The 21,652-nt window shown below is 38.9% G+C and overlaps 1 protein-coding gene and 1 pseudogene across 1 annotated transcript in view; both read right to left on the bottom strand.

Annotated features, from left to right (window-relative positions):
- Window positions 1-21,652, bottom strand: part of LOC125485139 (lipopolysaccharide-responsive and beige-like anchor protein) — a 72,326-nt gene that overhangs the window by 13,586 nt on the left and 37,088 nt on the right. The window contains exons 2-5 of the mRNA XM_048606567.1: window positions 18,581-18,812; window positions 13,010-13,110; window positions 12,551-12,646; window positions 6,766-6,887 (exon numbers count right to left, since the gene is read on the bottom strand). Of these exons, the coding sequence (XP_048462524.1) occupies window positions 6,766-6,887; window positions 12,551-12,646; window positions 13,010-13,110; window positions 18,581-18,812 (551 nt within the window). The remainder of the gene's footprint in view (window positions 1-6,765; window positions 6,888-12,550; window positions 12,647-13,009; window positions 13,111-18,580; window positions 18,813-21,652) is intronic.
- Window positions 10,128-10,629, bottom strand: LOC109916667 (annotated as a pseudogene).

Raw genomic sequence — 21,652 nt, 5'->3', positions numbered from 1 at the left:
CCCAGGCCCCAAGAAGACTTTCCACATCAAGGAGATGTTCACCTGCACATCTGCCAATGTGGTATACTGCATCCGCTGTACCCGGTGTGGCTTCCTCTACATCGGGGAAACCAAGCGGAGACTCGGGGACCGCTTTGCAGAACACCTACGCTCGGTTCGCAACAAACAACTGCACCTCCCAGTCGCGAACCATTTCAACTCCCCCTCCCATTCCTCAGACGACATGTCCATCCTGGGCCTCCTGCAGTGCCACAACGATGCCACCCAAAGATTGCAGGAACAGCAACTCATATTCCGCTTGGGAACCCTGCAGCCCAATGGTATCAATGTGGATTTCACAAGTTTCAAAATCTCCCCTCCCGCTACCACATCCCAAAACCAGTCCAGTTCGTCCCTGCCTCCCTAACCTGTTCTTCCTCCCACCTCAAGCCGCACCTCCATCTCCTACCGACCAACCTCATCCCGCCCCCTTGACCTGTCCGTCCTCCCTGGACTGACCTATCCCCTTCCTAACTCCCTACCTACACTCACCTTTACTGGCTCCATCCCCGCCTCTTCGACCTGTTTGTTTCCTCTCCACCTGTCCTCTCCTCTATCCCTCTTCTATCCGCCTCCCACTCTCTCCCTATTTATTTCAAAACCCCCTTCCCCTCCCCCTTTTCTAATGAAGGGTCTAGGCCCGAAACGTCAGCCTCTCTGCTCCTATGATGCTGCTTGGCCTGCTGTGTTCATCCAGCCCTGCACCTTGTCTCGGATTCTCCAGCATCTGCAGTTCCTACTATCTCTGATTCAATTGTAGTACAACATGTTGATTTTCCTGTTCAGAGAATATCGTGGTGTAAATAAGTGCTTGTTACCATCTATGTTAATACTCCTAACCTTGGGTGAATAATCAGGAACAAGAGAAAGTTTGTACATTTTCTTGAGGACCATGGGAAATAAAACAAAATCCTGTATTCTACAGTGAAATTACAGTTGCAAAGTTAAGAGAATTACTTGCTTGACTAGGTCAGAAGATAAGTTATGAGCAGCATAATTGTAAAATAAAATAAAAACTATTGAAGTTAAAGAAAAAAATTAATACCAAGTATTTTTGTACTTCCAAATTAATTTGTGAAGGGATCATATCTAAAGTCCATGAATATTATTCAAATATGAGGTGTTGCATTTTGGTAAGGCAAATTAGGACTTACACACTTAATGAAAGGGTCCTGGGGATTGCTGCCAAACAAACAGACCTTGGAGTGCAGGTTCATAATTCCTTGAAGGTGCAGTCACACGTAGACAGGGTAGTGAAGAAGGCATTTGGTACGCTTGCCTCTATTGGTCAGTGTATTAAGTATAGGAATTGGGAGGTCATGTTGCAGTTGTACAGGACATTGGTTAGGCCACTTTTGGAATACTGCTTTCAATTCTGGTCTCTCTGCTATAGAAAGATGTTGTTAAACTTGAAACGGTGCAGAAAAGATTTAGAAGGATGTTGCCAGGGTTGGAGGCTTTGAGCTATAGGGAGAGGCTGAATAGGCTGGAGCTATTTTCCCTGGGGTGTTGAAAGATGAGGGGTCCTTAGAAGCTTAAAAATCATGAGGGCATGGATGGGGTGAATAGCCGAGGGCTTTTTCCCAGGGTAGAGAAGTCCAAAACTAGAGGTTCTGGTGAGACGGCAAAGATATAAAAGGGATATGAAGGCAACTTTTCCACCAAAAGGATGGTGTGTGTATGGAATGAGCTGTCAGAGGGAGTGGTAGAGGCTGGTACAATTACAACATTTAAAAGGCATCTGGATCAGTACATGAATACAGATACAAGTCAAATACTGGCAAATGAGACTGCATTAATTTAGGATACACCAGTCAGCATGGATGAGTTGGACCAAAGCGCCTGTTTGCGTGCTGGACACCTCTATGAATGTATAACACCAACTTAAAAAATGATATTTGACATATTTTTCATAGAATCATGGAATATTCACAGTGTGGAAGCAGGCCATTCAACCCACTGAGTCCACAGTGACCCTCTGAAAAGCATACCACCCAGACCCACCCCACTAACCTAGCCCTATTACCCTGCATTTTTCACAGCTAATCCACCTAGCCTGCACTTCCCTGTAAACTATGGGCAATTTAGCATTGCCAATCTACTTAACCTGCACATCTCTGGACTTTGGAGTGTGGGAGGAAACCAGAGCACCTGGAGGAAATCCACACAGACATGGGGACAACGTGCAAATTCCACACAGTTGTCAGAGGGTGAAATCAAACCCAGGTCCCTGGTGCTATCAGGCAGCAGTGCTATGCACTGAACTACCATGCCGCCCTTTTTATTTTTGAGTACTTTCATGACGCACCGGAAAACCCAATTATCTTGATCCTAAGCCAATTTTGCTAGAATCATTGAACATTTAATGTAGTTGCGTACCTTGATGAAATGACCCATTACCAGTAATATTTCATATTTCATCCTACTTTTTAAAAAGTGGAAGAAAGCAGTACTAATTACTAGCCCTAAATACTTACCTCTGATAAAGTACAACATAACAGGTTAATGAATAAGGACAGAAAATGTAGCATGAGAGCATAAGTAGCAGAATGAATAGTTAGTTGGTCTCAAGGTAGAAAGCAGAGTAAAGGGATCAGCGTAAATGCACTATTTCCATTAGAATTAGGATTGCACCACTATTTTTCAAACTAATATCAACGATCTAGATTTTAGATCAAAAGTCAACATCTACATTGCAAATGACAGCCAACTTGGAGTGGGGTGCCATGCGCATGGTGGTGGGGAGGATTTGGTTTCACTTGACAACAATGGGGGCTGAAATACTCACAGTCCATTAATAAGCTTCAAAAATGGGCATTCAAGTGTCAAATGAATTGCAACATGGATTAATGTGAAACAGTACATTCTGACAAGATAAGGTGGTTGCACATTATTTAGATAGTAAGAATATAAATGGAGTCCTCTAGGATTATGGCAACCTTACCTTTACTTCAGTGTTGCTCATCCATTTCTCAAACAGATGCCTCCCTCAATCCCGTTTATCTACAGTCATGAGTTTAATTCGTAAAACTGGAAAATTATATTCTAATTTATGATCTACGTACTTACATCAATACATTCCTAAAGCATATCACATATCACATATCACCAGAGATTGAGCTGACCCTACGTATCTAGGAATACTAATTAGTTATCACGCTTCAACAGAAAAACATGGAGAATTCATTCTCAAACATGAAATATGTACAATTACTTATACTTTAAATGTATTTGCTAAAGGAAAAGACCAAAATTGTTAGTTTGTCGTAAGTGCCACCTACTGGTACACTATTTTCTGCAGTCACACTGTACACACTCACAAGTAACTTGACTTATAACAATCAGTCTGCAAATATTCTTTATGACAAAAACATATTAGTTCTCATGATTCACATTCATTCTTTCTCAAGCCCATTTACTTACGTGACATTATTAGCACTTATCCTTTCATTTTTTTCTACTCTACTGACTGTAACCAGTATTCATTTCATTATTAGTCCTCTTTCCAGTTACAATGAGAGTTTGCAAAGAGAGTGGTTTGCTGTTTCACACACATTTGTTACGTGAGCCACAGTCATCAGGCAGAATTGCAGTGACCTTTATTGAAGAAACTTGAATAAGGTCTCATCTAGAAAAGCACTCAGCAGCACTATTTTTAACTTCATCCATTAGCAACATCTGAAGTTTTCAAAATCTTTCATCTTCATAATTTGATGCAACCCACCAAACATTATTTCAATTTCTCTAACAAATTTCACAAAAGTCCGATTCTGTTCCTTCCTAAATTTCTAAACTTTGACAGAGCACACCCAGACTAACTCATGCATTCAGAACAGGATTCTTCACAGTTTTAATCAATAGATTGCACATCTGAAAATGATGAGTAACTTCTAACTTTGCAATAAAGGCTTCCTTACTTTTCTCAGACCATTGCAACTTTCAGTCTTTCTCAAATTACACAAAATACATTTCAACTCCACCTTCACAGTTTTGGCATGAAGTACTTATTCATTCCTCTCCTTCCCAGAACCACAAGGTACTTCCTGCCTTCTCCTTCAACCCACAGTCCACCTCTCTCCGTATTTAAAGAATCATCCTCTGCCATTTCCACCACCTCCAGCATGATGTCACCATTAAACACATTTTCTCCTCTTTCCCTGTCAGTATTCCAAAAGGAACCTTTCCCTCCACATCATGATCTGTTCCACTATAATCCCCAATATCTCATTCCCCTTCCAAAGCACCTTCTTTTGCAATCAGTGGAGGTATAGCACTTGCTCTTTTATCCTTCATTCCTTCCTCACTGCCCAAGGTCCTAAACATTCGCTCTAAGTGAAGCGTCAAGCTATTTGAACCTCTTTAAATCTAGTCTACCCTATTCGCTGTTCACACTGCTGTTTTTTCTATACTGGGGAACCAAATGAAGACTGGATGACTGCTTTGCAGAATACTTCCGCCCAGGCACAAGCACAGCTCCGACCTTCCAGCCACTTAAGTTGTCAATGCACCATTTTGTTCTCATACTCACATTTAGAAACATACAAAATAGGAATAGGCCATTCCACCCTTTGAGCCTGTTCTGCCATTCAACTTGACCAATGCTAATTATCCAACTCAGTATCCTGTTCCTGCTTTCTCCTCATATTCCTTAACCCCTTTAGCTCTGAGAACTGTATCCACATCTCTCTTGAAAACATTCAATGTTTTGGCCTCAACCACTTTCACTGGCAAACAGTTTCACAGGCTCAGCATTCACTGGGTGAGCAACTCAATGCTAAATGGCCCACCCCATATCCTTAAGACTGTGAGCACTGGTTCTGGACACCCTGGTCATCAGGATCATCATCTTGTGGTTTATCCTGTCTAATCCTGCTAGAACTTTGTTTCTATGAGCTCCCCTCCACTAATTCTTCAAAATTCCAGTGAATATACTCCTAACCAAACCAGGCTTTTGTCAAACGTCTATACTGCCATCCCAGTCTGGTAAACATTCAGTGCACTCCCTCCACAGCCAGACTTTCCTTCCTAGGTAAGGATTTCTCTCCTAGGCCTACTGCAGTGTTCCCATCAAATGCAAAACAAAACAAAAGGAGGAGGAACATCTCACTTTCTGCAGCCTTCTGAACACAACATTGAATTCAATAATATCACTCCAAGAGCTCTGTCCTCCATTTTGGTATTTCCCATGCCCCCAAACAAGTATCGGTATCATATCTGCATGATTCTGCTTCAGCCAGAACTGATGTTTGTTCCATTAACATCAACTATTAGCATTTAAGTAATCTGGATATATGCGTTGTTGCTTCTCAACAAGGTGTTTGATAAGGTACCACACAATAGGCTACTTAAAAGCCCATGTTTTGAGGATAGTATGTTGGCATGAATTGAAGATTGCTAACTACTAAAAGACAGAGCATTGGGAAAAAGGGAACATTTTCAGGATGGCAACATGTGACTAGTGGAGTGCTATAGGGATCAATATTGGGGACGTAACAATATTCAATGTACATTAGTGACGTGGATGGGGGATGTGAATGCACTGATGCCACGTATGCAGATGACAGAAAAGTGGGAAGGCAAGTCACGAGTCTACAGAGGGATATATATGGAACAGGTTAAGTGAGAGTGTGCAAAAACTTGGCAGATGAAATATAAATGTGGAAATATGATAATATGCATTTTGGCAATTTGAATACAAGAGCTGAACATTATTTAAATGGGGAAGACAATAGAAAGTTGCAGCACAGAAGGAAGGATTTGGGGATTCTCATGCATGAATTGCCAAAGGCTAGCATATAAAATTAGTGGGCAACAGGCAAGACAAATAAAACATTAGCCTTTATTCCAATGGGAATACAGTATAAATCTAGGGAGATCTAGGCATATTGTACAAGATACCAGTCAGGCCACACCTGGAATACCATGAACAGTTTTGGTTCCCTTACTGAAGGGGAGATATACTGGTATTGGAGACAGCCTAAAGAAGGTTCACTAGGTCATTTCCGTGTTTGGGAGAGGTTAAGTAGCTTGGACCTGTGTTCATTGGAGTTTAAAAGGATGAAAGAAGATCTTATTTAAAAAACATAAGATCCTTAGGGTGCTTCAGAGGATAGATGCAGAGAGGAAATTTCCCATGGAGGGACATTCTAGGACCAGTGGGCAGAATCTCAGAGCATGGGGCCACCAACTTAAGTCAGAGAAACGAGGAGGAACTTTTTCTCTCAGAAATCAATCTGTGGAATTATTTATTGGAGAGCGTTATCACAGCTGGGTCATTAGTATATTCATGGCTGAAATAGATTTTTAATGAGTAAGAAATCACAGATTATGACTTCTGATCTTACAAAGTTAGCCAAGCCACCAAAAGTATATACTTACAATTACCTTCACTTTACAGTTACTGTCAAAACAGTTACAAAAATTTGAAATTTATTTTTCAACATCATGGCCACTTCTCATTTCTCATCAGTCATGTTTTAACAGTTCTCACTACAGCCTAAGTCAAGCAGTGGGCAGAAAAGCATTCCATTTTGTATATGGGCAGGAAAAGAAGCAAGCAAATTTGCAGGATCATATTACAGATTTCATTAACTGATCAAGCAATAGTACTGACAGTTGTACATGGAACGTCCAGATTCACCAGATACTTATAATAGGTGTGAATTAAGGAAAGAGAAGACAAAAGAACACCTTCAGAATACCAAAAAAAAACCTCAAAACACTTACCAATACAAGTAAGGCTTGTCTTTATCTACATTGATATTGTTCAAAGGATCCATTCGAAGCCATGTGTGAAAAGTGAAGCCATTCTGATAGGGCCACTTAGCAATTGGAGGCAGAGCTATTGCCTGAAATACAAAACCATTCCAGTAAATATTTTTGATATTTTTCAATATTTTGTTCCTCCTCAGATACTCATTGTCATGCACGATTCTTCAGGCAAATAGAAGAGAAAACGTACCCATTTTCATTACCCATCAACCAGCAAATAAATTAACAAGTATGACAGGAGAAAGCTTGCTATTTAATTTCATCATCCACCTTTAAGGTATAAAATCTGCCACCCTTTTCTGGTCCTGTCCACATGCATCTTCAGGTCCACAGTGGTGGACTCTTAAGCGCCCTCAGAAATGGGCCAGGAAGCCACTCAGATCAAACGGCAATTTAAAGATGGGCAATAATTGCTGACCTTAGCAGTGATATCCACATCCCATGAAAGAAAGAATGAATTAAGGGGAATCAAAGGTGATATGTAAAGGGCACATAAGTGGACATGAGGAATATCGGATCAGTCATGTTCCTAGTTAATAGCAGAGCAGGCTTGAGTGGCTGAATGGCTTTCACCTATTCCTATTTCTTATATGGTTTTTTTAATATATTTTTAGCAAATACACCACTGTGCAAATTGAGTGTACAATTAATTCACTGACTCTCATGTATAGCATATTAATTGCCTCCACATTTTTGCGAATAGGAACTGTATTTAATCTAGTGTAAGCTCTCCTTCCACAGTTGAATTTGCTCACAATGATCACTGCTTTTGCTGTATTTTGGTTGTTTGCATGATTTAACATTTTTAAATTGCCTATGATCTTATTTTAATAAGGGGACCAAAACACTCACTGTACTCCAAATGCTGTCTCATCAGCACCTTGTACAGTTATATTAAGACGTCCTTATTCTTGTATTCCAATCCCCTTGAAATAAGGGCCAACAATATATCTGCAAATATCCTTAAGTGAGGAATTAATGTACATTTAAGATAAATAAGACTCTTCAAGAAATAAATTCATGAATGTTTTACATTTATATTAAATGTAAAACCTTTGGATATTTCTCGCCTCAGGTCATGTACAACCAGAGATGCAAGAGTTGCACTAGTTACAGGAGCTCAAACTTCAGATTACAAGGCATATATAGGACCTGGGGTCACTAAGTACAGCTGCAAAACAGAGATATGCGCGTAGTAATCAGTCAAAAGGTGGTTACTCCAAACATTGTAAAAAGGATTACTCCACTTATTTTAAGAAAGTTACCTGTCACTCATTGCAAGTGTGTTTATCCAGCTATTTGTTCAAACAGTGGGAGACATCCATTTGCGAGTGAACTGGAAACAAAGGGTGTGCACAAATGAAAATTTGGCCAGTAGCTGATTGGTCTGGGGAATGCTGACCGATTGTCAATGACAAAGTCTGCCAGTGGCTCCAAAGCAGCTGAACAGGTTGTGGACGTGAATGTTTGGATCAGAAGCCATTGGGCCTCTGAAATGGACAATGCTTTCCTTTTTCTGAGGTAAAAAAAATTCAAGCCTGAAGAAAACCAATTTATTTTTCTCATCAGTTGCTGTAAATTATGGCTTTTGACCAAAATGTCAGAGATATTAAAAGGTGTAAATCAGTTGTCCTGTGCCTCCTGCAAGCAAGTGAAGACACCTGGAGAAGGAACACTGAGGAGCAGCAGGATCTGTTAAGCGAAAAGAATCATCTCAGCTAACTCTGTGGACAAAATCCCTGGAACTACCTTCCCAGTCTTTCCATCTGCCAATGACATTCATGTATTTATTCTTGTGTCCACCTGTAAGTATGTAGGGAAAGTTAAGGGGTTAGAGTTTTACCTCGATGTTGGAAGTTCATGATTGTTTATCTGTAACTAGCATCAATTCATTTCCAAAAGTAGTAGTAGTAATTATTAAGTTCAGGCACCTGTTGCATACTGTCTTTCAATTTGGGAATAAAAGACAGGTACTTTGGGTAATTTTACATACTTCTGGAAAATCTTTAATTTTTTGAGACAATTCTAGGAATAGAAGGACTTGATTTCCAGCATGCTACACCAGTGAAGCATAACACAAAGACTTCTTTGGGTAAGACCGCAAGAAGTTGAGCCTAGAAGCAGAGACAATCATCTCGAGGCATCCATCTGCACTGAAATGGCTCATCTCAGGTGAAGTGACAGCAGCCCAGACAACAGGTCTTGGCTCCCTTGATTAGGGAGGGTGAAATATGCCAGTACATCAGCATTTCACTGCCATTCTATATTCATATTTAAAATATGAGGCACTCCCTTCAAATAAATTACCAAGTAGTGTTGCACAAGTTCACACGAGTAGTCACTTAGGAGCAGTGATGAGTAAATAAAGCCCACAGAATTGTGAAACACAAGGATTTCCCAGTAGTCAATGCAAGAGGAAAAAAAAATCTTTGGAATATTTTATTTCCCCTGGAGTCAAAAAATTGCTCATTATATAGAAATCCTACAAGTGGAGAAAAGATAAATTGAACTCTCATTCTTATGCAAACTTACTTCTTCATAAACTTTTAATTTGTTGCCTTTCCAAATATAACAGACTTTTCCCTATTGGCACTGTTCATGTACAATACCCTCACTTTGTAGCTAGTAATTCTATCAAGTTTATAGGCTACCAGTCTGTTTCATGTGTTCCTGCATGCATCAGACATTTCACAAGGATACAAATTTATGGGGAAAACCAAGACTTCTACTGCATGAGAGCAGTACACTCCTCTTAGATTTTCTCCTTGTATTTCTATTCTTGCAAAATCTCCTAATGAATGCAAGGCAAAAAATCTTAATGAAAATGGTTTTTTCTTAAAAAGTCAGGAATACTTGAGTTCTGTAGTACTAAACAACTATTTGTATCTATTTATTTTTTTAAAGCAACGCATGAGTGAATTATCCAATGGTGTTCATGTCAATAAATCAAATTGATGTGGAACACCACCTTCATGCGCATTACTTTTAAAGAAAAGCCTTACTCAATATTAGTGTACACATATGTTATAATCCAAATTATATGCCAAAATATGAAGCAAAAGACATCCATAGCCTCACTGAAGCTCAGAGAGGAAGAAAATCTCAGATTATCAAATCTTGAATTTAAACAGTAATGTTTTAATTTGAATATGAAGTAATACTGAAATAATACTACATAAAACAATTTTAAAATGCTCATACAAGTTAATACAGCAAACGCTGTTTTAACTGGCATCTTACCAACTGGCACACTTAATAAACTGGCAAATATTATATACGTCAAATACCACAATCTACCACAATGTCAGAGTATTTTTTTAAAACTCAAAATCTTCCATTGCTTTAATCATAAACCATGTCATTTTTCTACAAGGTTCCGCACTCTTGGTAGCCTAAGTATATTTCTTCTTGACCACAACCAGCTTCTGGCTCTTCAGAACAGTGCTGGCATGTTGAAGTGCAGCCATGCTAAGTCCTTGTTCAGTACTTGTTCTTGCAGATGATGTGTCACAAACTGTTTAGGGTAGTGTGGCCATTCTTGATAGTAATCTTTTCACAGGATGTTGCTAGCTGGTGTTGACCCACTTGCTTTTTGAGGATGACCACCACTCCTTTCCCATCAAGCTGTTTAGCTGTACATCTCAGTTCTCTGGTGAATAAGTTCATTGTAATGGAAAGAGTATCTTGACTTCATATTGTTGAACTCAGCGCTACAGAACTGCTGGTTCTTTTTAATCAGGAAACTGGAGCAGTTCCGAATGAACATCAATTGAAGGTGAACCAACATCTCCCCCTTTTTCTCACTACCACCATAAATAAAGCATATAACAGTGATGTGGACACAACCTGCATTGTGTTTTTATTACTTCGTGTTTTCACATTGATTTTAGGATGTGTGTAGATATTTTGGCATAGATTTTTGTGGGATAATGATGTCTTGAAGCTGTTTGCTCAAGGTTTAATTGCAGTCATGTACCTCTTGATTATCCAGAATATTTGATCCACCGGCACACTCCTGGTCACATACATGCTGGTTAATAAAAAGTTTGCTGCACTTCAAAGCTCTCTACTTATTTTATAAGATAAAAGCATACTTTTTTGTTCGGAGAATTATTCAGGTTAGAATTTATATTATGATTTAAAAATTACTCTTTATAGAGATGCATCCTAAGTTGTTCTGTCAAATGTTTGATTTCTTATTTTGCTAAAAATGAAATGCAAGTTATAGCATTGTTCTGTTGTGGTTCCATACCTATATGGTTGGTTATATCCATTATAGGTGTGCTGTCTAAGCAGTTAAGGGGTGAGTCATAATAACAATACAATGAAACTTGTGTCACCTACTCACAATAATGAATCAAAACAGTCCTTTACATTTTTCCCTCAAGATCGGAAAACGTGTTAATAGCAGTACTGTTACCACTTTACAATTAGAGTAAAGTAATATTAATAAAGAGGAAAATATTTTTAGAACTACTACAAATTTTAACCAAGTTCTGTACTTGACGTTTTCTTAAATTGTTAATTCTTAACTTTTTGAAGCACACCTAAAATTTTGAAGTATGTTCAATTGAAATCCAGTAAAATTGAATTGTCAATCATGAATTTGCTTACTGTGTAAAGCATTTTACGTATCATGTCACCAATTACAGCTTCAATGTTCCCTTATCCATTTTTAAGGAGTCAAACGTGTCAAAAAATCAAAATGCACCAAGAAAAAACATGGAAATGGATACCACGAACTGCACAGTTTTTCTAGAATTGCAAAGTGCGTGCTTCAAATGCTTCAACTGCCATGTTATAGGCATGAGGGATTTTGAATTGACCTCATTAAAAATTCATCAGCAAAAAAAACAGATCATCGGTTCACTTTTGTGATTAATCGGACTTTGTTTGCCCCTTGTAATATTGACACCACTTCAAGAATAGGCATGTGTGGGCACTTCTTTTTGGAAATGGCTTGCTCCAACAGTAGCTATTTTCTGCTAGTCTCAGGTAGTGTTTTTACAGAAGGAGGAAACAGTGCAACTGAAGGTGAACACGAGCCATCCTAAATTAGTAAAGCTCCAACTAACTTTTGTTCCTTCTTTTAATACTTCATAAAAATAATTGCTATCTGTGAATTTTTGAATTTTAGCTTGTACTGCATGGTTAAAAACAAGAATCAAACATTTTGAACCTATCCAATTGACTACCATTTTCAAATATGGGTTTTTTGCCATTTAAGGTGTTCCATAATATATCCCCTGTAAATAGTGGGAATTGACTTTTTTTCTGCTTAAACTTTCGCCCCAATGAAAAGTCTATCTTCTTAAAGACATTAGCAAAAATAAAACGATTGAAAAATCTCAGCACCACTTGACTGACTATCTTTGACAGCACACCTATAACGGATATAACTAACCATATAGGTATGGAACCACAACAGAACAATGCTGCAACTTCCATTTCATTTTTAGTAAAATAAGAAAGCAAACATTTGACAGAACAACTTAGGATGCATTACTATAAACAGCAGTTTTTAAATCATAATATAAATTCTAACCTGAATAATTCTCAGAACAAAAATGTATGCTTTTATCTTACTTATAAAATAAGTACAGAGCTTTGTAGCATCCAATTTCCATTTTATTTATGCTAGATTGCATCACCAATAGATGAACAGCTTTCACATAAAGACATAAAATCTTTTCAAAAAAAAAAATAAAGGACATTTACACAGAACTGAGCTAAGACTCACCGCAGCACTCTTCCCAGGGAAGCTGAAGAAAGCATCAGGACTAAGTTTTTGTGGCACCTGTCTCAGTATGGTCAATAATTTCACTGCATGTGGAGGCTGTAAAGAACAGAGTTTTAAATGAAGATTATTCAAAGGTCAATTTTCCTTAAAACGATTCCACCTATACTCATGGATTGAGGAACCTTAGTAACAAATATTATCAGAAAGGTACTTTATCTTAATCAACGGAGAATTATAACATGTACGTTAAATGATACTTAATGGACATTAGAATCAAACCAGTACTCTATATAAATTACTTCCTATCCTTACATTACGATTTTAAACCACGTCTTCAGCAAAATTTCAAGCTCAATTAAATGCATTCCCATTATCAGAAAATGTCATTGTTTTTCTGCAGCAAAATCAGGAATTCAACTTTTGACAATGTTTTAAACTATAAAATACAACAAACCTTACCCATTGTTGTTTCTCTCCTTGCACTTTGCTAACTAGTAGTTTCAGCTCACGGACTGTTATGTTGTAGCTCGCCAACACTCCTAACATATCAACAAGCAGATCTGAAATTAAATGTATAGGTGAGTCAAAGAAAATAAATTGACCACTCAAATTCAAAACATAAGTTAAAAAGAAACTATGAAGGGATCATATATTTGACAGATTCATCATCTGTAGGGATCACCTATTAAGAGTCAAATCACTTTAAGATGACTGAAATTTTTGAAAACTTATAACAGCCAGGTGTTTCCTTTGGCGCAAATATGATGAAGTGGCAACATCATAAAAAGGTACTTGCCAAGACATGTCAACATTCGTGACATTGGGTCTCAATTAAGGATATCAATGTGAAATGCTTAGAAATCTTACATAGACCAGAACCAGATCAAATTCATTCACTAATTTCAGACCATCTTAAAGTCCTCAATAAAACACTCTTTACTGAACAAGCATCACACAGGAAAGTTTGGAAATACAGAGACAAAACAGAGAATTGCAAGAAACAGCTCTGATATGATACAAGCTGTGGACAGGCCAGGGAAAAATTCAACGTAATTTTCATTTGTATGCCGCCTTTTCTGTACAGGATTGGTAAGACTCTTCAAGTTTGCTATAAACTGACAGTGATTACGTAAATTTGCCAAAAAGGAATAGAACATGCAGCATTTCAGTTCAAATGCTTAATATTAAAATTCTTTAATTACAAGTCTAAAAGGAGAAACAAGAAAATTAGATCGAGTCCAGAATGGGTTCCTAATTTGCTATTACTCGTTCGTGCTTTTGCCCAAGAAAAGTGCAACCCTCAGGTCTTCCGACAACATTAATTAAAATGTGGAAGGTAATCATGGTCAATTCTACCAAACAGCATGCTTTTCTTATATTTCAGGTAATCCACGAGGACGCGAATGAACAGATGTCCCTCTTCTTTTTTAGCCTAAGTCTGGCTTATACAGAAATTATTTTCTTACCATACTCACTAATTCCCATGGAATTTGCTTAATTTTAAAATTCTAATTTCTTATGATTTACGAACAAGTAGCGAACTATTGACGTATTTAAGCTGTAGCAACAACTACTTCATCCAGATGTCATTATCTTTCTTTTTCATTTGAGGTGTACTGTTGCTTTGGTCAAATTAAGTGAATTAAATACACGCAACTGAGGTATCACCCAGGTTTCTTTCAACTTTTGCCTCTTGCAAAGCTCCAACTCTCCTCACCCAACCATTGGCTTTAATTGTCTAGGCTATCAACAACGCAATTTCTTGTTAATGTTTTCACCATATTCCTTTAAAACATGCCTCTGTACTATCATAATCTCCTTGTACCCTTTTGACCAAGCTTCATGTCAGTTCTCCTAATATGTCTTCTCCAGAGTTTCAGGTTTGGCCTTATTATGCTCCTGTATTAACACCAGCTGGGTATTTGCTGTATTCAACCCAAAAGTTCAAATATCCTATTGGATAAGGGTGGGCAAAATATAGTCTGGAGACCATATCCAAACTGGACCTTAGTGGAGAATATTTCTCACCGTAAGGTGGATTGCTGGATCTGCAGAGATTGGCTAGGGCATCCAGAGGGTATAGGAAATATTCTAAGCAGCAAGTGAGGAGGAAACAATGACACCAGGGGGCCACTCAAATTATCACTTTTTATCTGTACACAGTGATCTTTAATGAATTACAACGGAAGCAGTCATTGAGGGCAGACATTTTTGAGAGGTGAGAACGGAGTCCATCTACCATATGAGAATAGGAAGAATACATTAGCACTGAGGACAAGACAAATGCTTACCACGTAAGCAATCCTCTAACTGCTTCCGATTTCTGCTAACTTGGGTGTTAAAAGCTACAAGTGGATTAAAATAGTGCCAGTAGCCATAATATAGCTGAGTTATAAAATTCACTATAACTATCCCTACTAAACATTTATGCTGTTCCAATCTCAATTACTTATTGATCAGCAATTATTTAATCTCTACCAATAACATGAATGTAAGTGGGGAAACTCAATATCAATGTGACCATCTATGTATGGAACCACAAGAGATGCGCAATATGCTAAACCTGCATTCTGCATCCGTATTTCTGTGGAGAAGGTCATGGAAGCTCGGGAATTTGGGGAAATAAATAGTGACATATTGAAAAGAGTCCATATTACAGAAGAGGTGGTGCTGGAGGTCTTAAAATACATAAAGGTAGATAAATTACCAGGATCAGATATTTCCCAGAACTGTGTGGGAAGCTAGGCAAGAGCTTGCTGGGTCCCTTGCTGAGATATTGGTTTCATTGACAGCCACAGATGAGGCCAGAAGACTGGAGGTTGGATAACATGATGCATTATTTAAGAAAAGCTGCAAAGAAAAGCCAGGGAACTACAGACCAGCCAGTCTTAAGTCAGTGGTGGTTAAGTTGTTGGAGGGAATTTTGAGGGCAGGATTTACATGCATTTGGCAAGGCAGGGACTGATTAGGGAATAATCAACATGGCTTTCTGCATGGGAAATCATGTCTCACGAACTGGATTGAGTTTTTCTTAAGATGGTAACAATGATGAGTCATACAGTCACACCACACAGAAACCGACCATTCGGTCCAACTCATCCATGCCACCCAGACGTCCCAACCTGAACTAGTCCCATTTGCTAGCATCTGGCCTATACCCCTCTAAACCCTTCCTATTCACGTACCCATCCAGATGCCTTTAAATGTTCTAACTGTATCTGCCCCCCACCACCTTCTCTGGCAGCTCACTCCACGCACACACCATGCTATGCGTGAAAAAGTTAACCCTCAGGTTCTTTGGGAATCTTTCCCCTCTCACCTTAAACCCAAACCTTCTAGTTTTAAGACTCCCTAAACTAGGGAAAAGTCCTTGGCTATTCACCCTATCCATGTTCCTCAATTTCATAAAACCCTATCAGATCAACCCTCAGCCTATGACACTCCAGGGAAAAAGAAATCCAGCTTATTCAGCCTCTCCCTATAACTCAAACCCTCCAAACCTGGCAACATGTTTGTAAATCTTTTCTGCACCCTCTCAAGTTTAACAACATCCTTCCAATAGAAGGGCGACAAGAATTGTATGCAGAATTCTAAAAGTGAGCTCAGCAATGTCCCGTACAGCCAGAACGTGACATTCCAACTCCTTCACTAAATGTTTTAACTAATGAAGGCAAGCATACCAAACACCATCTTCACCACCGTGTCTACCTGCAACTCCACTTTGAAGAAACTATGCCCCTGTACCCCGAGGTCTCTTTGTTTGGCAACACTTCCCAGGGCCCTATCATTCACAATACAAGTCCTTGCTCTGGTTTGCCTTACCAAAAATGCAACACTTCACATTTATCTAAATTAAACTCCATCTGACACTCCTCAACCCATTGGCCCATCTGCTCAAAGTCCAGTTGTATTCTAAGATAATCATCATCACTCTCCACCGCACCACCTATTTTGGTGTCATTGGCAAACTTATTAACCATTCCTCCTAAATTCATATTCAAAACATTCATGTAAATGACAAAAAAAAAGCAGTGGACCCAATACTGATCCTAGTGGCACACCACTGGTCACAGGTCTCCAGTTCCAAAAGTAACCCTTTACCACCACCTCTGGCTCCTACCTTCAAGCCAATTTTGTATCCAATTGGCTAGCCCTCCCCGGATTCTATGTGATCTAATCTTGCTAAACAGTCTACCGTGCAGAACTCCATCAAACGCTTTGCTGAAGACCATGTAGACAATATCTACTGTTCTGCCTTCAATCTTCTTTGTCACCTCTTCGAAAAACTCAATCCATCCAGGATTGACTCAGCACATAAACACAGTGGCTAGGAATACTACAGCTGGTAACTCACCCGACTCCCCAAAGCCTGTCCGTTATCTACAAGGCACAGGTCAGGAGTGGGATGAAATACTCCCCACTTGCCTGGATGGGTGCAGCGCCAACAACACTCAAAGCTTGACACCATCCAGGACCAAGCAGCCCCCTTAATTGCCACCACATCCACAAGCTTTCACTACTTCTGTCATCAATGTCCAGTAGCAGCATGTGTACTATCTACAAGATATACTGCAGCAATTCACCAAAGCTTGTTAAACAGCACCTTCCAAACCCAAGATCACTTTCATCTAGAAGGGCAGCAAATATATGGGAATACCACCACCTGCAAGCTCACTCCAATCTGATCATCTTGATTCTTTCGCTGTCACTAGATCAACATTCAGCAATTCCCTCGCTGCAGCAGTTCAACAAGGCAGATCACTGCCACCTTCTCAAGGGCAACCAGGGACAAGCAATAAAATGCTAGCCAGCCAGTGATGAAATTGGGCCACATGTCCAAACATTTAGTCACAAACAGCAGGTTTAAGGGGTATCTCAAATGATTAAGATAGAGAGAGATAGAACAGTTTTTTTTTGCAGGGCGAGGCGGTGGGGGGGCGGGAAATGTTGGGAATACTGGAGTTTAGGGCATTAACAGTGGATGGTATGGCCAAGATGGAGCAATTAAAATCAGGAATGCTCAAGAGGCCAGATTTTTTTTTATTCCCTCAGGGAACGTGGGTATCAATGGCTCGGCAAGCATTTATTGCCCATACCATTTGCCCTGGAGAAGGTCATAGTGAACTGTCTTTTTGAACCGCTATGGAGTCATTGGGGAGTGTGGGGGAGGACAGCAACAGACAGAAAAGACAATACCAGGAAGGCATTTGAAACAATGATCAGTAGGATGTTTTGTTACATGTTAGGACGCTGGTAGCATATTCTAGATCCATGTTTCCTGCTATTATCAATCACTTGCGTTTATCTTTACATACATGTTAACGGATAGTAGTTGTGTTGCAACTGTACTGGAAAAATGTCAAATCATTACCAACGTTAATTCCTAGGATTAAAAAGTGGTAAAAGTGAATTAGACTTGTTATTTTTAAAAACTGACCATGGAAACTGAGAATACTTGAAAATACTACGTAATTTAAGGGACTGAAACCTAAGTCAAATATTAAAAAAATTCAAATGGTCACTGGACTTAAAACGTGAACGGTTTTCTCTCCACAATTACCACAGACCTGCAGAGTTTCTCCAGCAAACTTTGTTTTTGTTTATTCAAAGAACACATCCTTGTTGGAATGAATATACTGTTACTAAGGCACATGCCTTTGGGTTTAAGCCCATACAGGGGGGCACGTTCGTACCTCCTATTTTCAAGCCATGGCATTTTGTGTGTTCGAGTTCTCATTCCCTAAACCAAATGCAATTCCTAAGATGGACAATTCAGGCATGCAGATTTGCTAGCGCTGTTATTCAACCGGCTCATATAGGTGTTAAAATAATCATCCTCCTGAAAAACGTGATTTATGCAATATGGATCTGTTCAGTCGGCCCACTGCAACTTCATAAAAAATAAAAAGCAAACAATTTTTGATCAAGCCAACTGTATTATTTGAAATCTTACAGTATTACATTCTCACATCAGCTGAATAGGCTATACTCAGAGATAAGACACTCCCAAAAAGAAAATTAATCCCCTACCTGCTATCATATTGTTAACGCCATGAATTCTTTTAAGAACATGTTCAATCAATCCAGCATCTGTGCAGGCCTGTAGATTACGAATACTTTTTTTCAGAATTGCTGTGAAAATGCTCCAAACTTCAGCTTGGCAGGTCACATCACAGTTGTCCAAAAGCTTCACCATGCAAGCAATGCTTTCCACATCTTGGATGATGAAATTCATCTCCAAGTCAAACTGTCCTCCTACGAGCTTTAATAAAAACAAAAGTTCACAAACTGCATGACTAGTATATAATTCAATTTTCATGACAAAGATTCATTCTTAATCCTGTATCATGTGCATGCATACATACACACACTATATATACGCTAATCTATTGGTATGCAGCAAATTCATATTCTGGAGGTTATAATATGTGAAAATACATCTATAAATATAAAAAAAAGCAACTACATTTGAGCATCAAAATTATAACGAAATGGCAGAAAGTCAAGCTTTTAATATTTTTACTCATTTTCCCTTTCCAAAGGTAAAATTTCAAACTTGCGGCTTATTCATCTTTTATTACATCTAACTACCAGTTCTTGAAACAAGGTCAAATGCTATACTCTTACCATCCTGTAAAATGTAGTGGCTATACCACATTCCGAAGCTATAAAATTGAATTAGGATCATTAGGATAAAAAAAAATGCTTAGAGAAAGGTGTCATAAATTTAACAAGTGATCTATCCATCAGATTACTGAAAAATGGAATACAAATAAAAACAGAAAACACTTCAACTACTCAGCAAGTTGGGTGATATTTGTGCAAAAAAAAAAGCAAAGTGAATGCTTCAGGTCTGCACTTTTTGTCACAACGAGCAAGTCTGATAGGTTTCAAGCAGAAGGCAAGAGCAGGAAAAGAACAAAGGAGCGTCTCTCATTTGATGGCGAGCAGAAGAAATTCCAATGATAACAGAAAGTATAGCTAAAGGGAGTAGCCAATGAGACAAGTAAAAATGAACATGCACGCACACTCAAATAATGGATCATGAATAGCTACTTTGAGAAGCAAAGTAAGAAAGAGACAGAAACAGAGAAAAAAAAACAAACCTGCAAAGGAAACAAAATCAGGGCAACAGTTACAACAAGGTTGCTGAACTCAATGTTGACACCAAACAGCTGTTGAGTGCCCAGTCACAAGATGGGATGCTATTCCTTAAGTTTGCCTTGCATTTCATTGTTGTGATTGTCCCAGAGTTTAGAGTAGAAGCAAGTGGAGAGTTGCAACAAGAAGCTAACTAGAAACTCTGGTCCCTCTTGCAAATTGAACAGAGATGTGCTGTAAAGCAGTCACCTCATCTCACACTAGACTACTTAATGAGCAGCAAATGCAGTACCAAATAAAAATGCAACTACATCGATGTTTCAACAGAAAATTGTGCTTGGGGTCTTGGGCTGTGAGAAGCCAGTCAACAAATGGACAGGTCATGGAATCATACAGAATGAAAACAGACCCTTTGGTCCAACCAGTCTATGCCGAACATAATCCCAAATTGAACTAGTCCCACCTGTCTGTGCCTGGCCCGTATCCCTCCAAACCTTTCCTATTCAAGTACTTATCCGAATGTCTTTTGAACACTGTGATTGTAGCAACATCCACCACTTCCTCAGGAAATTCATTCCACATGCAAACCATCCTCTGTGTAAACAAACTCATTATTTTATAAACTTCTATAATGTCACCTCTCAAACTCTCTCACTCCAGTGATAAAAGTCCCAGCTTATCCAGCCTTTCTTTATAACTCAAACCATCCATACCTGACAACATGCTGGTAAATCTCTTCTGAACCTTCTCCAGCTTAATAATATCCTTCCTACAACTGGGTAACCAGAACTGGACATAATACTCCAGAACAGCACCTTCTGTGCTTGTACAGAAAAGAGTCATGTAAAGGGATGGGAGTGTTGAAGGTGACGAAGTGTGATACAGGATATCTCAGACAACAATCTCCTTGGAATGCTAAAAAGGAGAGAGAAGATGTGTTCATTGGTGACAACATACAAGCTGGAAGAAATGTCGTAGGATGATCAGAAAAATGCAGAGGCTGATGGGTAGAGGCGAGGGCAGTGGAAAATCGATCATGGGGTTTTGTATGGAAGGGGGAAGTTGAGAGCAGAAAGGTGTGACAGGAATGCTCACAGTTGAGTGCCCTGTCAACCACTGTGTCAGGTTAAGAAATTGGTGTGCTAATATAGAAGGTCATATCATTGGAATAGATACAATGGAAGCAGAGAAAATGGGAAAATGCATGATGTAAAGAGCAGTCGGGTAGCTGAAAGGGTCACTGAGCACATTCCAGATTTCAAATTAGGAAACCACAAGTTTAGATTGTTACAAGTTAGTAGTTGACAAATAAAGCTATTGGACTTAAAACACAAAGTTATGTAAAGCTGGTGAGGTGAAAGATTATACAAATAGCATTTGGGCAAATAGCAACCAGAGGTCCAAATCTTCTTATCACCTTATATCATCGATTTCTTTCTACATGTACACCAAATTACTTGTAATTAATATATCTTGTGAGGAATCATAGATGTAAACTAGGCTTAATACAGACAAAGCACCAGTGCACTGTGTCACCGCATCAAGCAAGCCAATAAAACAGTACTTTTTTTTATTACAGCAATTTTCATGAATGACCCAAAGTTTTAGGTTTATGATTAAAACCAATGGTTGGAAAATACTCAGTACGACCATCAGCATTTTCAAAGAGTCAAGATAAGTTTCAGATCTAGATCTTTTGACAGAAATTAAACAAACCCATTACAAAAAGTATTGCAACACCAGCACCAACGTGCCTCACTAAAAAGAGCAAAATGTTTTAAACCAGTCCCACTGCATACGATAAAAAGGAAACTCATCACTTCTATTGCATGCAAGCAAACCAGAATTAACTAGTTTCAGAGATAGTAGGAACTGCAGATGCTGGAGAATCTGAGATAACAAGGTGTAGAGCTGGATGAACACAGCAGGCCAAGCAGCATCAGAGGAGCAGGAAGGCTGACGTTTCGGGCCTAGACCCTTCTTCAGAAGAAGGGTCTAGGC

Source organism: Rhincodon typus, chromosome 1 (assembly GCF_021869965.1).
Source record: "Rhincodon typus isolate 14 chromosome 1, sRhiTyp1.1, whole genome shotgun sequence".
In the NCBI taxonomy this organism is placed as follows: Eukaryota; Metazoa; Chordata; class Chondrichthyes; order Orectolobiformes; family Rhincodontidae; genus Rhincodon; species Rhincodon typus.
The sequence above is the reverse complement of the archived record's forward strand: the minus strand, read 5'-3'. Positions and strand labels throughout refer to the sequence as shown.